This window comes from Mustela nigripes, chromosome 13 (genome assembly GCF_022355385.1).
Source record: "Mustela nigripes isolate SB6536 chromosome 13, MUSNIG.SB6536, whole genome shotgun sequence".
NCBI classification, from domain to species: Eukaryota; Metazoa; Chordata; class Mammalia; order Carnivora; family Mustelidae; genus Mustela; species Mustela nigripes.
Window position 1 is genome coordinate 43,056,818 of NC_081569.1, and position 14,155 is coordinate 43,070,972.

At 46.4% G+C, this 14,155-nt stretch overlaps 1 protein-coding gene across 4 annotated transcripts in view; it reads right to left on the bottom strand.

Moving 5' to 3' along the window:
* Positions 1–210: 210 nt before the first annotated feature.
* CA12 (carbonic anhydrase 12) overlaps positions 211–14,155 on the bottom strand; it is a 56,055-nt gene continuing 42,110 nt past the window's right edge. Inside the window, exons 9-11 of one of the 4 annotated variants that reach the window (XM_059372216.1) lie at positions 4,507–4,539; positions 3,560–3,647; positions 211–2,803 (exon numbers count right to left, since the gene is read on the bottom strand). In XM_059372216.1, the coding sequence (XP_059228199.1) occupies positions 2,734–2,803; positions 3,560–3,647; positions 4,507–4,539 (191 nt within the window). In that variant the 3' untranslated portion in view covers positions 211–2,733. Of the gene's footprint in view, positions 2,807–3,559; positions 3,648–4,506; positions 4,540–14,155 lie in introns of all 4 variants that reach the window. The other 3 variants (XM_059372215.1, XM_059372218.1, XM_059372217.1) reach the window with 3 other exon arrangements.

The window sequence follows — 14,155 nt, forward strand, 5'->3', positions numbered from 1 at the left end:
TATGTGACCCCAGAGCTGAATACCCCATAGGCCTCCATCCTCAATAAAATGATTAAGTCCATCAGTGTGTTTTCCTTTGGAGCCAGGTTCTAAGACATTATAGACAAATGACATTACTTGCTCTAATCAGTTACCTGTCACCATAGACCAGGAACTACAAAGTGCTTTGCCAACAACAATGCTTTAACCTCACCTCCCAAAAAAACAGTCTGTTGTGAAAAACATTTTATTTATAATTTCTCATATTTACAGTTTATGTCTTCATTACAATCATTCTTACAATAAATATAGAAGTGCTAAAGAGACCATCATCACAGTGGCCTATGGTCCATCCAAGGCACAGGGACAGAGGAATGCTGCAGACCCCAGTGCTTCCCAGTGGTGCTCAGGAGGCCTTCAGAGAGTTTAGTGAAGGGGAGAAGAACTTAAGGTCTGAACTTGAAATGGGATGAATAGTCAATGCAGCAAAATCCTAGGATATCTATTAAGGAAATAGGTGTAAGTTTTTACTATTTTTATCAAATGATCCTAAAGAAACAGAACAAAAAGACTCAAGCTGTCCCATTAGTAAGAAACAAAGAAACCAGGGCCTTCCCTGTCCTTTTCCCACACGGTCCTTGTCTTTGTGATCTCTACCTGTAGTGCACCCAGCACAGCACCTGGGCCCTCCAGGGGATTTGAGTGAGACAGGAAATTCACACACCACAGTGCTGGTTTCCTTCAGTGGCGACTGATGTCAGTGGAATGAGTGAGAAGCTGAGCAAAGGCTTCCCACGTCCTAAGCTTGGTCCCTAGGAACACCATAATGATTAGCAAGGAAGCTGACAGTGTTGATTCTTGGAGCCTTCTGTCTGCCTCCCTGGCTTTGCTTTATCTTGGCCACAGGGCAGGAGAAAATGCCACTGCTTTCATGGCCTAGTTAGTCTCCCTTCTTATGAATAGCCGTCCGTCAGGTACAATGATCTCTTTGTTCTCTTGCAAGAATTGCCCATAAAAGGTAGATAGTCCCAGGGCTCTGGAGTAATTTATGTTGGTTTCTGATGGGCAACTTTGGGCCAAGTCCAGGGAAGCATCATCTAATTCACGTCACTCTGTCATGAGGCTTCTCCCTGCTGTCATTTGGTCAGCATCAGGCATGCTAAAGGCAAGGTGAGGATGCCACCCAGACTCCCAGGCTGTCAAAGACCTCGTGCACACACACGTCTGAGTGTTCATTAGGCCTTCTGTAACTCGGTTTAGCAAACTCACTGCAAAGCCTTGGGGGGCTTGCCACCGCTATAAAAAGTCATGATGGTAGAGAAGGGAGAAGACTGTTCTCAGAGTGAGAGGGATGAGTAGAAGGAAAAAGATGTTATAAAGAAACTTGTGCTTTGATAGGACATTCCGTGCTGTCAAAATGAGACCAGGAATCAGAAAGTTCTCCACGAACTGCAAAGTGCTGGCCATGAGAGAGGTTGGAAGTTGGTAGTGGAGGCTCCTCCTCAGTCATGGAACTAACTGGTCTTCATGGGGCCCTTGCATCGATGAAAGAGTTAAGCCTTCACAGAAACTGTGACTCAGGTAGAAGACCATGAAGTATCTTTGTAACATTCCGTTATTATTGGTCCCTAAATACCATGATGTCCCCACCATGCACAGATAAATTCCTGCTTTCATATCTTGAAACAGATTTCAAGCAAGCTGTGACTCAACATCCTCCAAGTCAGGGAAGTAGGGATGTCTCGATTCCACATTGGCAGTAGGGACACCACAGAAGTGGCCGAAATGAAATCTGTGCCACAGACAAAGCTCTTCAGCCATTATGCTTCTGCCTATTTCCTCTAGATTCAAAAGTGGTTTGGGTCATCTCAGAACTCATGTCTACTCTAGGATAGAGAAAGCAACAATGCTTTTCAAGGAATAGCCTGATCATTTATCAAGTCTGTAAAGTACAAAGCATAATTGCACTGCTAACAGGAGGTTGGGCTTGGGCTTAATATTCTGTTGTCCTCATGCTTGTGACTTGACAGACAACTTCTGACTCCAGTTTTGACTCCAAAGTGAGTTCCTCCAGACCTTATGTGTCTTCTCAGTCTCTCTATCTCGAGTCCATTCAGTGCTTTTGATCCAAAGGACAGGACTTTGGATATGCCTCTACTGTGTTTCAAAGAATATCTTTTGTTTTCTTTTTGTCTCTGATACCTTGAACCTTCCTGTATCATTCTTCCTCCCAGTTGTAAGGTCAGACCATAAGTTTTGTCACAGCAGAAGGAATCAGAGGAAGACAACAACCCCCCCCCTTCCCTGAGGAAAGAAACTGAGTCTCAGAAGCAAAATCTAAGCAAAGAGTATACTTCTGGTCTGAAAACTTGGACAAGAAGCAGAATCTTCACATTAAAAGGAAACCACACTAAAGGGAATCCCTGGATGAAAATGTTTTCTGACCAATCACAGGCCCAGTGGGTGACTTGGTTTATACCCCCCAGAATCTAAACAACTTAATGGTCTCACACAGATGAAGCAGACAGCTCAGAGCTCCTGCCTCTTTAGCGAGTTTTTCCCATCCACAGATCGTCCTGGCAGTGGCTGTGGCATCAGGATGGCAGGGCACCCACCTACAGGCCCCCCATGGGTCTGGGGCATTTGTGGGTTGGGCTTCAGAGAACCCTTAGGTATTTCAAATGTTTAGGGAGCCACAGTATGTAGTGTCCAAAGCAAAGTCCTTCCTTGGATGTGCCTGAAAGTTCTGGGGCCTCAGGCATGGGCTTCAGTCTCCTTCTTGATGGCTGGTTTGTAAATGACTCCTTTGTTGTCACTTTTTTTGCTACTGGAACAAGAAGAACACACGAGTCTCAGTTAAAGAGAAGAGATAAGCAGAGAGCAGCCTGACTTAGGTATGGGGTCAGATTCCTCTCATGAGGACCCTTCCCCTGTTCTGTCAGTCTTGGGAGGAATGACCCCAAAATAAAGCATTAACCGAAAAGGAATCTGGTCATTTTCCAACTGTTCTCTTATAACACCTGATGATAATAGACCTGCATTTTGAAGAAGGTCTCATTACCACCCCAACTTTAAACCTTTGATTCTATAACAGGATTCCTGGAAACTATTTTTTATACACTCCAGAAAAATAAAATGGTTTTAGAAAAACAAAACATCAATAAAAACATGAGCAATGGGCATTAATAGCTAATGGGAGTTATACATCAAGTTTCCCTTCATTTTCCTTTTTGGATTCAGAGGCGAAAAAACAAAAACAAAAAACAGATATAAAGATGTTAGAAAGAGGACAGCCTTGCTGCTTGTGTTCAGTCAAATGGGACCTCCCCACCCCCAAATCAAGAGACTTGTCTTCAGGTGTTAGCCACGGCCACAGGCACATCTCTACCTCTAAGCCTAATGGCCCAGAATCTCATGCAAAGGAGGCTGGAGGCGATGGTGTTTGGGAGAAAGCACTCCTAGGATCAGCCTTGGTACAGGTGATGGGGGCTATTCATTCTGCAGACTGCCTTCCCAGACAGATCAGTCCTTGTGGACAAATAAGCTACCCAGCTCCCATTTTGAACCCAAACCAGCTCACCTCTTCTTTCTTCTGAAAAGCCAAATGGACACTGCCAGGACAACACAGATGCCCAGAACGCCAGCCAGGACCACTGAAAGGATGATGCCTGGGGAAGAGGCAGTGAACAGGCATTACATTACCCCCCCCCCCCCCCGCCGTGTTCATCTCATCCCATGGCACTTGGATGTGAAGTCAAGTGACAGCTGTGGAACCTGCCACAGAAGGATGTAATTTCCCCATCTCTGTTCTCAGGTTCTGGTCTTTGGCTTCGTAGAACTGGCTGAAGTACTTAGGGCCATTTTCAGACTGTAGTGATACCTCAGTAAGGGTTTGCAAACTTGCACCAGGATCATCTGAAGATGATTTTTTGAGCTTGAGCATCAAAGACTGATACAGTCTAGAACAGAGCCCAGGAATCTGCATTTTTATGAAACAGCTGTAGCTGATGCATGGTTCATAAACTACGTACTTGGACCATACTTGGAGAAATCCTAGGTTACAGAATGAGAACTTACTCTGTCTTGGCCTGCTGGAGTTAAGGCCCACTGGGAAGTCTCTATTGACTTTGCTCCCAAGCTCCATTGCACAGTCCTAAGTAGTCCAAAACAACCAGGAGCCCACTGCCAAGATCGCCTAAGTAGTCACCCAACCTCCACACTGGGCGTAGTCCTGTTCTTATGCAATGGCTTCCCAGTATGGCCAATAGAGGTGTTGTTTCGGGTCATTGAATGTACACATGCTGTAGAGTGATTAAGTCTTTCATTATGGAAGCATTTGATTGGTATTTCATCTTTGAATCATTGAGTGATTTGAAGGTAGGACCCACAGCAAGGAAAAGGGCCAGTAGCCAGAGTGAGAGCAGAGAGAAGCAGGGAGGATGGGCTTGGAAATATCACAGGCCCAAATCACACCAAGAATCATAGCAATCACCCAGCCGCAGCATGCAAGGCCGGCAGGCCACATACCCAGACTCAGTCCTGCATACGTAAGGTCTTGCACTTCAAAGGGAGAGGAAAAGGGTGAAAATTAACAAAGTCAAACCATGGTGAATTTGCCCAGTGTGTTGAGCGAAGCCCCCCCTTTCGTTTGGTTGGAAGTACAGGGCTTATGTAGACTTTCTAGGAGTATTTCACTCTCAACTCAGGTACAGAAGGAATTGCACACCTTGGAATTCACACTGTGATCTCCATCTCCAGTTCTTCTTTATCACAGCAGTCTCTTTGCTAGGGCAAGACTTCAGTTTTTAGTACAGCATGACTAAAGTAGAAGCTGAGGAAGGGTAAGGATCAGAGTCCACTTGGGCAGGCTATTAAGTGCCTCTCGGATCCCTACCCCTCTTCATCGGTAAGGAACTGGCCAGGTTCTGGCTGGCTGGGCCTGGCAGGGCTTAGTTGGAGCCTGTCACTAGACTTTTGCCCCCTCCCTATCCAGTCTTGTGGTCATATTTGGTTCTGGTTTTGCTTTGGAACCATGGGGAAAGCTGGAGAAACCCTTCCCCAATATCTGCCTCCCTTCTCTGCTTTGTGGAACCAGACGATTGTGTTTTTCTCAGAGAGTTATTATTGGGATGAGTAAGGAGTCCTCAGTGGGGCTGAGCTAGTGCCCAGATATCTGAGGTAAAATCCCATAGTCAGCCTCCTAGGGACCTCATTGGGGGAAGGTCACGGGTAAGCCTATCTTCTTGAGTAAGACAGAGGAGCCCAGTCATGAGGCTCCCCCTGGGTAACCCCAGCATACTTCTTCCAGGTTCTTAGAACTACTCCCTATTCTTCCAGGCAGGTCCTCCAACTAAAGAAAGTCTCTCTTACACATTCCCTCTTGTCTGGTGGTTTTCTGACGTCAGTAGAAACTTCTAGCACGTATGTGCCTGTGTAGTGTGGGTGCAGTTCTGCTGGAAGCCAGGGTTGTGCAGATAGTGGCCACCCAGCCTGACCCTCCAGTGAGCCTGTGCCCACAGAGCCCACTGTGATGACTCAGACCCTGGGAGAGCCCTGACCAGTTGTGAGACACCAGCAGAGGGCTAGGGACTCACACCTGGGGGTACTTGATCCCTTGGGGAACCAGACCCAAGATTTGGGAATGAGATTTATGCTCACCCTCCTTTCCTGCTGCATGACCAGAGTCTAGTTGGGTCCTCTGGAGCCATCAGTCCTGTGTCCTTTCCCTACTGTCCACTTCCACAATCTCATATGGAGTGTGCAGACTCCCTCACTCAAGGCTGGCATGAGGAGTCTCTGGTCTGGCTTCCCCAGGGGGCCCCAGGCTATTGTAAGGATAAGCGGAGCAGCTGTGGAGAGGAGCTATCCACAGAGTACAGGGTGGCCTGTTCTCTTGGCTCTTGCTGGCCACCATCAGCAGCCCATGACCTCCCAAGTGGTAGAGAGAGTGGCTCCCGTGGCCTGATTCCCTGCCCCAGGCCTCTTCTTGTAACCTGAACACAAGGACCAGTGTGTGGCTTAGGGAGACACTCAGGATAGGAGTCTCCCCTGGGGAGAGTGTCGGGTGTTTGCATAGCATATGCTGTGGCCTCTGCACACTGTAATTTGGTATTTTGGGTTTTTTTAAGGTACCTAGAGACAACCAAGGCTTCTAAGATTTTAAAAACAACCACCAAAACCCCGCAACTCGTTGTGGTTTCTTTTCCAAGCCTTTTGATGAAATACTCTTTTGTTCTTTGTTCCTAAAGCTCCAGATGCTGGTGGTACCAAACTAGTTCTCGCCACATAAGGCCACTAGTAAGCCTAACCACTTGGCTAAGCCATTCAACCTGGACAGTTTCTAAAGTTGTAGTTTCACAGTCACCTCAAACATCTAGAGAGCCACACAGACCCCCCATACAGCTAAGAAGCCGCACTTCAGGCTGGAGGCGCTACCCACAGGGAGCTTGGGGGCAGAGCCAAGTCTACAGAAGCAAGGCCGCAGGAATGGGACTTTTCCCAAGAGCCCATGGCCCAGGTTGGTGGCTCATCTGGAGGGAAATCTGGCTGCCCTTGGCTGTATTAGGCGCTATAAACAGCAGCCTAATTTAATCCAGGGCTCTAAACAGAGTTCCTGGCTCATGGATGACTACTTGTGAGGGTCTAAGTTGCCTCTCTATGGAAATAATGAAATGAGCAGGCAGCCACAAAGACAAGGAAAGCCCCAGAGCTTGGGACAGATGCTTGTCAGCTAAGACTTTGATGCTGCAAAAACAAAGCAGCTTGACTGAGCAAACGAAGAGCAGGGAAGAGGAGTGGCAATGAGGGTATCACCTCATCAGAATTCTCCCCCTAAAGAAGCCCAGGGCAGGAGGATGTCGGGATGCTGCCCCGTGTCAACTGAGACAGCACCAACCATCAAGGAAGCAGGACTGTCCTGCAGACAGCGATGCAGTGCACAAGGCTTGGGTCCCATTCTACTAACTAACAGGAGAGGGAAAGTCAGGGAGACCTCGGGGAGCACAGGGATAGATGGTGGGGCAACTGAAGAAGTAGGGCCCCGAGAGAGAAGCCTAAGCCTGCATCACAGCCAAGCCTTGGGGATGTTGTAGAAAGAACATAGGCCACAAGGAGGATGGAGGGAGGGACACACAGCAAGGGACATTCATCTGCAGATTAAACAAGCAATGGTTTGTTTCTAATCAGCAAATAAGACAAGTAGTTTCCACTGAAGAAACTGAGACAGGAGAGACCGAGACAGGCTGATTGACTGCAATGGCCCACAAGAGCTACTGCATGAGAACACAGTGAAGGGGCTTCTGAGCTGGGTGGTAAGGGCTGCGTGGCCCACAGATGTGGGAGAGCTCCCTGCAGTCCATCAGGCGCTCCAGTACGAGCCAGGGCGAACAAAGACAGGGCAGTCTGACAAAGAAGGAAGCTGTGCAGATACAGAAGACCTTGATTATCACAGGCCTCTTCCAGGAAGGCACACCCCCGGAGAAGACAGAAAAGCTGCTTGCCACAGGAGCCTTGCTACCTGTTCTGGCTGGCTCAGAAGCTACTGCTTCCACTGCTGTCTGGCTGGACTCAGGGATGCCAGTTAGCTGCTTCTGCGGTCTTCTGAAGCCTCATGTGCACCCACAGAACAGCCGAGCGGAAGGAACAAGCACCGCACTTATACAGCTTGCCCCTCCTAGAACAATCCTGGCATTTTTTAGGTCTATTTGCAGTTCTGTTTATTCAAACAGAAAATAATCCTTTTCCTTTCTAAATATGATTTTCAAGTATGGATTGTTTTGTTGTGATGTCTTATATAGTCACATATATGTATATTTATATCTTATGTATATGTGTATGCCTTTAGCTGTCTCCAGTCTTATAAAAGAGAAAAGTGGAGTTTTGGTTTAGCAGTGATTTGATAATTTAAATACATAAAACCCCCTTTTGGATGATAAAAACTCTCATTATTCTGTTTAATACAAGTTGGGGACTTAAGTAACTGAGATGCTAGTCCCATCTTTGGATGAGGCTTTGGTAGGAAAAGCAGGGAAGCTGCCCCCCGTGACCAGACAGTACAGAACTGTCTTTGGAGAACATACCTCACTGGGGAGCTTTTCTTATTGACACTAGGGAACCCAAAAAGAAATAATTTCTACAAATAAATATGCCAAAGAGATACCGCCCCATTACATGAGGGAGCTGGTTCGGGCTTTGCCTTCCAGAATGCAGGATTGCAGGCCCAGGACAGAAAGCCACATTGCTCTGAGGAGCCTAAATCCTGGAGCAGCAGGCGTGGATTACTGAGCTTAGGTACTAATGCTTAGTACTCTCAGGTCCCTTTTGTGGCCAGGCTCAGGCTATCTGTGCCGAAGGAATGGTAGTTGCCAGGACTGGCACCTTTTATTCCTTTCAGGCCAGAGCAACAGCAAAAAGGCTTCACAACTTCCCTCGGCAACTCTCTCCCAGGACTTTAAAACTTGATAGCTAAGCTCTGATCTTTAATGTTTCTTAGGCAAATGGATTGATTTGAATGTTGCTGGCAAACTGAAAACAAAGCAAAATGAGACCTACAACTAAAATGAGCCAGCTGGCCAGGCTTACATTCAAATCATTCTCCAGAGAAGACCCTGGGGAGGAGAGAGGCAGGCAGCCGGGGTGGGGAGTGGTAGGGTTTACATTCTTTCAAACTCATCATGAGCACCAGGCACAATGTCTGCCACAAGAATAAGATGCCAACCATCCCTGTCCTTAGGGGGCTAGTAGTGTGTGTGGATAATTTAGACATACTTATTCTAGTTTTCTGCATGGCACTAAGTCATGACCCTGTGATAGGCTGAGAACAGTCACAGAGATAAACGAGTTATTCCATTTGCACTGAAGGAAACTCTAAGGCACCTTCAGGGAAACAGGGGAGATTTCTGGAATGTTATTAATAGAGTTGGGTCTTGAAAGGATTTTTCAGGTGGAAGAGGTGAGGGGCATCCCAGGCACAGGGAATCAAGTGTGCACAGGTGAAAGCAGTGCTATGCTAAGGGAGGCCCTACAAGGCATGGACGGGGGCTGGGCGGGAAGTGCTGGGAAGACAGCCGGGGCCACCTCGCCAAGAGGGTCCGGCTTGCTGACTTCCTGCCTGGTCTGCTCTGTGCCAGAGGCTTGCTTAGGCGCCAGAGAACATCCATGCTGGGGTTTTCTGTTCCCCAGAGGGCCTGACTTGGGGCGTGTTCTGGAAACACATGACCTATTACACTGCACTAGATGAAAGGACTAGGGACTTGTTGGCACATTTGATGGTTGCTCCCGACTATTCACCCCCCATATCCAGGGGAAGTTGAAGGTAGAAACTCCTCCGGTCTTTCATCTGGATACCTTGGTAGAGTTGACGATACCTTCCATCTAATAGATTTTATTTAGAAATAGGAACTTTCAGAAACATAATGTTAGTAACCACAAAGCATACATTCTAGTCTCAGAATGTAAATAATTAGCCATCTTAGCTTTCTAAGATTTCTTTCCTCTTTTGTAAAGGTTTTATAAAACTACCCAGGTCCTGCAGCATCAAGCAGCTTCTCATTGTGTTACTCCGCATAAGTACCATGGGTGAAAGCCAACCCCCGCCCCGCCGTCTGCTGCCCAGTGCTCCTAAGTGTGCCTCTTCTGGCTCTGGGCTCTGCAGCGGTGACATGCTGTTGCTCAGAGCAAGCCCACTACAGACATGATTATAGAAACTCTCTGGCTTCCCCTTGTCTCTCAAGTTTCCCTTGCCCTGGCATATTAAAAATAGGGCTAGGTAACATGAACATTTTGGTTTGCTAGGCTCTTCCTTTATGCCCCATCACCATCAGGACTCAGGACGGGTATGTTTAGCTAGGAAGAGGTCAACTTAAGGAACCAAGAATCGGGCCCCTGGTCTGTAAATCTTCCTCTGCCATCTCCCAGAGGGATCGGACTTCTGTGAGGTCCAGTCTACTCACAGATGTGTTCCCCTCTCTGGGATCCCTCCTTGAGGACAATGAGTCTTGTGTCCTCTCGTTAGCTCAAGCCTTCTATTTGTGCCCCTTGGAAGAGGCACTCTCTAAGAGCTAAGAAAAAAAAAAAAAAAAAAAGTGCCTCATGTGAGTTTCACCTCTCCACAAAGAGTGGGCATTTTAACCAAAAGAAACAAGAAACAACACATATGAGGGGGAAAAATGGTTAAAAAGCAAAGGAGAAAAATGATAAGGAAATTATAAAGCAAGTCGCTTCCTCAGAGGCCTCTGGATCCCTGATAAAGTGGTTTGTATGGTTCTCCTTAGGGTGGATAGTTCTCTGCCATCCACTTCTCTTAGCCTTGGGTGTACCCAATTGTATAAAAAGAAGGTATATTCAAATTCTAAAGGAAGATGGGGAACAGGGTTTTTCTGGAGTTTGGTTGTTCTCCTTAATAACCCAACAACCTTTTGGTTTCAGGGGTAACCATCACCAGACTGAAAAGGTCATGCTGTAGGGGTACCTGGGTAGCTCAGTTGGTTGAGTGTCCAAATATGATTTTAGCTCTGGTCATGATCTCTGGGCCATGGGACTGAGCCCCGTGTGGGGCTCCGTACGTAGCACAGAGTCTGCTTGTCCTTGTCCCTTTGCTCCTCCCTGGCTTGTGCTCTCTCCTCTCTCTCAAACAAGTAAATAAATAATCTTTTAAAAGGCAATTTAAAAAAAGAAAATGTCATGCTGTAATAAAGACCAGGGCATTTGATAGAAAACTCCAGAATCCTGTGATATGAATGGGGGGAAAAGAATCAGTCGGAGCCTAGCAAAGGCTCTGTGGAATCCCTGAGCAGTGGTTCTCAATTATGCCTCTCCTGACCTGGAGACATTGGCAATGTCTGGAGGCATTTTTGGCAGTCAGAATTGGGGGTATATTATGGGCATCTGGAGGGGAGAGGCTAGGGATTCTGCTGATGCCACAGTAATGTATATTATGTACACAATGTACATCGTACAATGTACAGCCCCCCACTGAGAATAATCCAGTCCAAAAGGTCAGTAGCCCCAAGGTTGAGAATCCCTGCACTAGGGCCAAATCATAGTACAGACTAAAGTCTGTCCTTAAGGACAGACTACTTCTTTCTTTTTCTTTTTTTCAGCATTTTAGTTATTATATTTAGAAATGTTTTATTTAAATTCAGTTTAGTTAACATATAGTATAGTATTACTTTCAGGGATAGAATCTAGTGACTCATCAGTTGCATAGAACACCCAGTGCTCATTCCATTATGTGCCCTCCTTAGGGCTCATCCTCCAACTACCCCGTCACCCACCCACCTCCTCTCCATCAACCCTCCATTTGTTTCCTATAGTTAAGGGTCTCTTACAGTTTGCATCCTTCTCTATTTTTATCTTATTTTATTTTTCCTTCCCTTCCCCTATGTTCAACTAGTTTGTTTCTTAAACTCCACATATGAGTGAAATCATATCGTGTTTGTCTTTCTCTGAATTATTTCTCTTAGCAAAATACTCTTTAGTTCCATCCATGTTGTTGCAAATGGCAATGAAATGGCAAGATTTCATTCCTTTTGATGGCCGAAGGACAGGCTACTACCTCTTAAGGACAGAATTAAGGGCAAGTTCTTTATGCCTTTTCTAAGCACAGTTGAGGAAAAAGCATGGTCAAGCTAAATGATTCATTCCTAATTGTTACAATTTGGCTAACCCTCAGAGCCTAATCTCAAAGTCCTTGCACTTTTTCTCCCAGAGGATTTCCTTGACATTACTTTTCTCCTAGCAAAACAGTCCAACTCTGGGGGTGCCTGGGTGGCTCAGTGGTTTAAGCCTCTGTCTTCAGCTCAGGTCATGATCCCAGGGTCCTGGGTTTGAGCCCCACATCGGGCTCTCTGCTCAGCAGGGAGACTGCTTCCTCCTCTCTCTCTGCCTGCCTCTCTGCCTACTTGTGATCTCTCTCTCTCTCTCTGTCAAATAAATAAATAAAATCTTAAAAAAAAAATCCAACTCTGTAGTTCCTACTAACTTCCAGAGAAAACCCTGAATAAATCAGACCCTAATTACAAGCATGCCTCAGTGGAAGAGTGTATAAATACTTGAGTCTGAATTGCTCAAGGTCCACACTGACAAACGGGCTCATCCCATAAACCTGAAATGGCATGTTACAGTCTGAGGCCCCTCCAAGTTGGTGTGAGAGGCCCCTCATGAATGCAGGTGCCCCTTGAGGGGTGATATTTGGGTCTTCACTCCTTTGGGGCTGCCCACCCCGCAATTGTTCCTTGGGAAACAGCCCTGTTAGCTGCCTGTGTCTTTGAGAAGTGAGCAGGAGGGGACATTTCTGGCCAAGTTTCTATAATCAGCCTCCAAATGAACAGGTTTGCCTTTGACTGCCGTGGTGTCTCACTCCAAGGGGAGAGCTGGGCCCAGCCTGGGCTCCATGAAACAACATTTCTGGGTGAACCGTTCGGGAAAGGCAGTGGCAAAGCTGCATTTGAGCTTTGATCCTGATGTCCTTAGCTTGGAGTCAGTCCCCACGCTTCTGCTGAGAGGCCCCTCAAGCTCCGCAGCTAGACTAGGAGAGTCTACTGAAATAGCTCTGCTACAGGCCTGACCACACTGCCCCCTCCATGAGCGCCAGCTTAGACCTGAGACGGTCTAAGAAGATGGCTAATTATTCCCAGTGCCACAATCCATTATTATAAGAGGAGGTTACTTTGGGATGTCATTCTCAAGTTCCTGCATGGTTTCTTCTGATCCTCTGTAACTGTCCTCAAACACTGTCCCTGCAATGTAAAGTGAGGATGAGCAGTTGTTAGTGTCCACTTAGAATCATATAACATGTTAGTACTGAAAGAATGTTAACTCACCTAGCCCAGCCTATCATTTTATGGCTGAAGAAACCAAGCCCCCAAGAAGGGACACGATTGGCTTATATCATATAGCCAGGAGGAAATAAACAGAGGCCTTGAACGTAGGTCTTTTGACAATAGGAGGGGGAATACCCAGCGTATCCCCAGTGGCTTGTACAGACCAGGCCAGAGAGGAGATCTGATTACAATCTTTGAATCACAAACAAAATTCTACCTTATATATGTTGGCCAGTCCTTTATCTCCAGGTAGAGTTTTTATGTTTTTATTTTATCTAAGAGTTGAAGTGTTTTCCATTTAACCCTTGACTACTACATATTCCATTTTGAAGAACGGGAAAAGAGAAATTTATATCTAAAAGAGATCGTGAAGGGATAATTCTGTACATTTGAAGCATTTCCTAGAAAAGAAGTTGACAGTTATCATCATATAGATTCTTGATTTTTAGGAATGGTCATGGTTCACGGATTCAGTTTTCAGACCAGGAAACTGAGGAAAAGAGAGAAATTACCTTAACCAGTGGCATCTGGAGAGGAGAGCACAAAAGATAAATTCTTGGGCAGTTCTCGATTCTGTAACTGACAGAAGAATCTAATTCCGACCATAGGTATGGGTCCGTTCAGAAGGGCACGTTTCTAAAGCTTTTTGGCAAGGGCTTCGAAATACAATCTTCCTATGTTTAACTAAGCTTAGTCAGTGGTAATTATAATCTCACACAATAAGAAAGGAACAACAACAAAAGAGGTACACCAGAGGAGACCTGGTGAGAGCTGACAGGTGAGTCAATGGGGTCATGCTTAGATGTGGTCACCTGGCCCAGTTCAGTGACAAGTGATGTACAAGGATAAAGTGGAACTTCCACAGACCTACCCCGCTTCTGACCACTTGTGGTTCCCTTCTCGAGAGTGGCTCAAGAATCTACAGTGAGAAAGTGAACTTAGAGCTTCAAAGAAGAGTGTGGGTCCCAACAGTGTTCTCTTACCTGTTTCCCTGGACCCCCCGGCTTCCAAAAGTATCGACACAGATACTGAACAGATAAAGATGTTCAATGTCCTTCGGGGGAGTTAGGGTTACAGATGTAAAAGAAGAACTGAGCTTTCATAGTATTAGGACTAAACCAAACTTCACGCTTCATTCAGTATAGCTTCATTCAGTATAGTGTGCTTAAGGGGATGAGACCAAAGGGCAGTGAACGCAGACGCTTTCTTGCCTGACGGGTCCTGCTAATATTAGGCTGTGAGCTGCTGTAGCTGCAAACGTGGATTATGCCCCTCTGTGAATCCTTACAAAGGACCTTCCCGGACATTGGTGATGCTGGCGGTGCTATGAGTCACCCAGCCAGGCTAGAGATGGG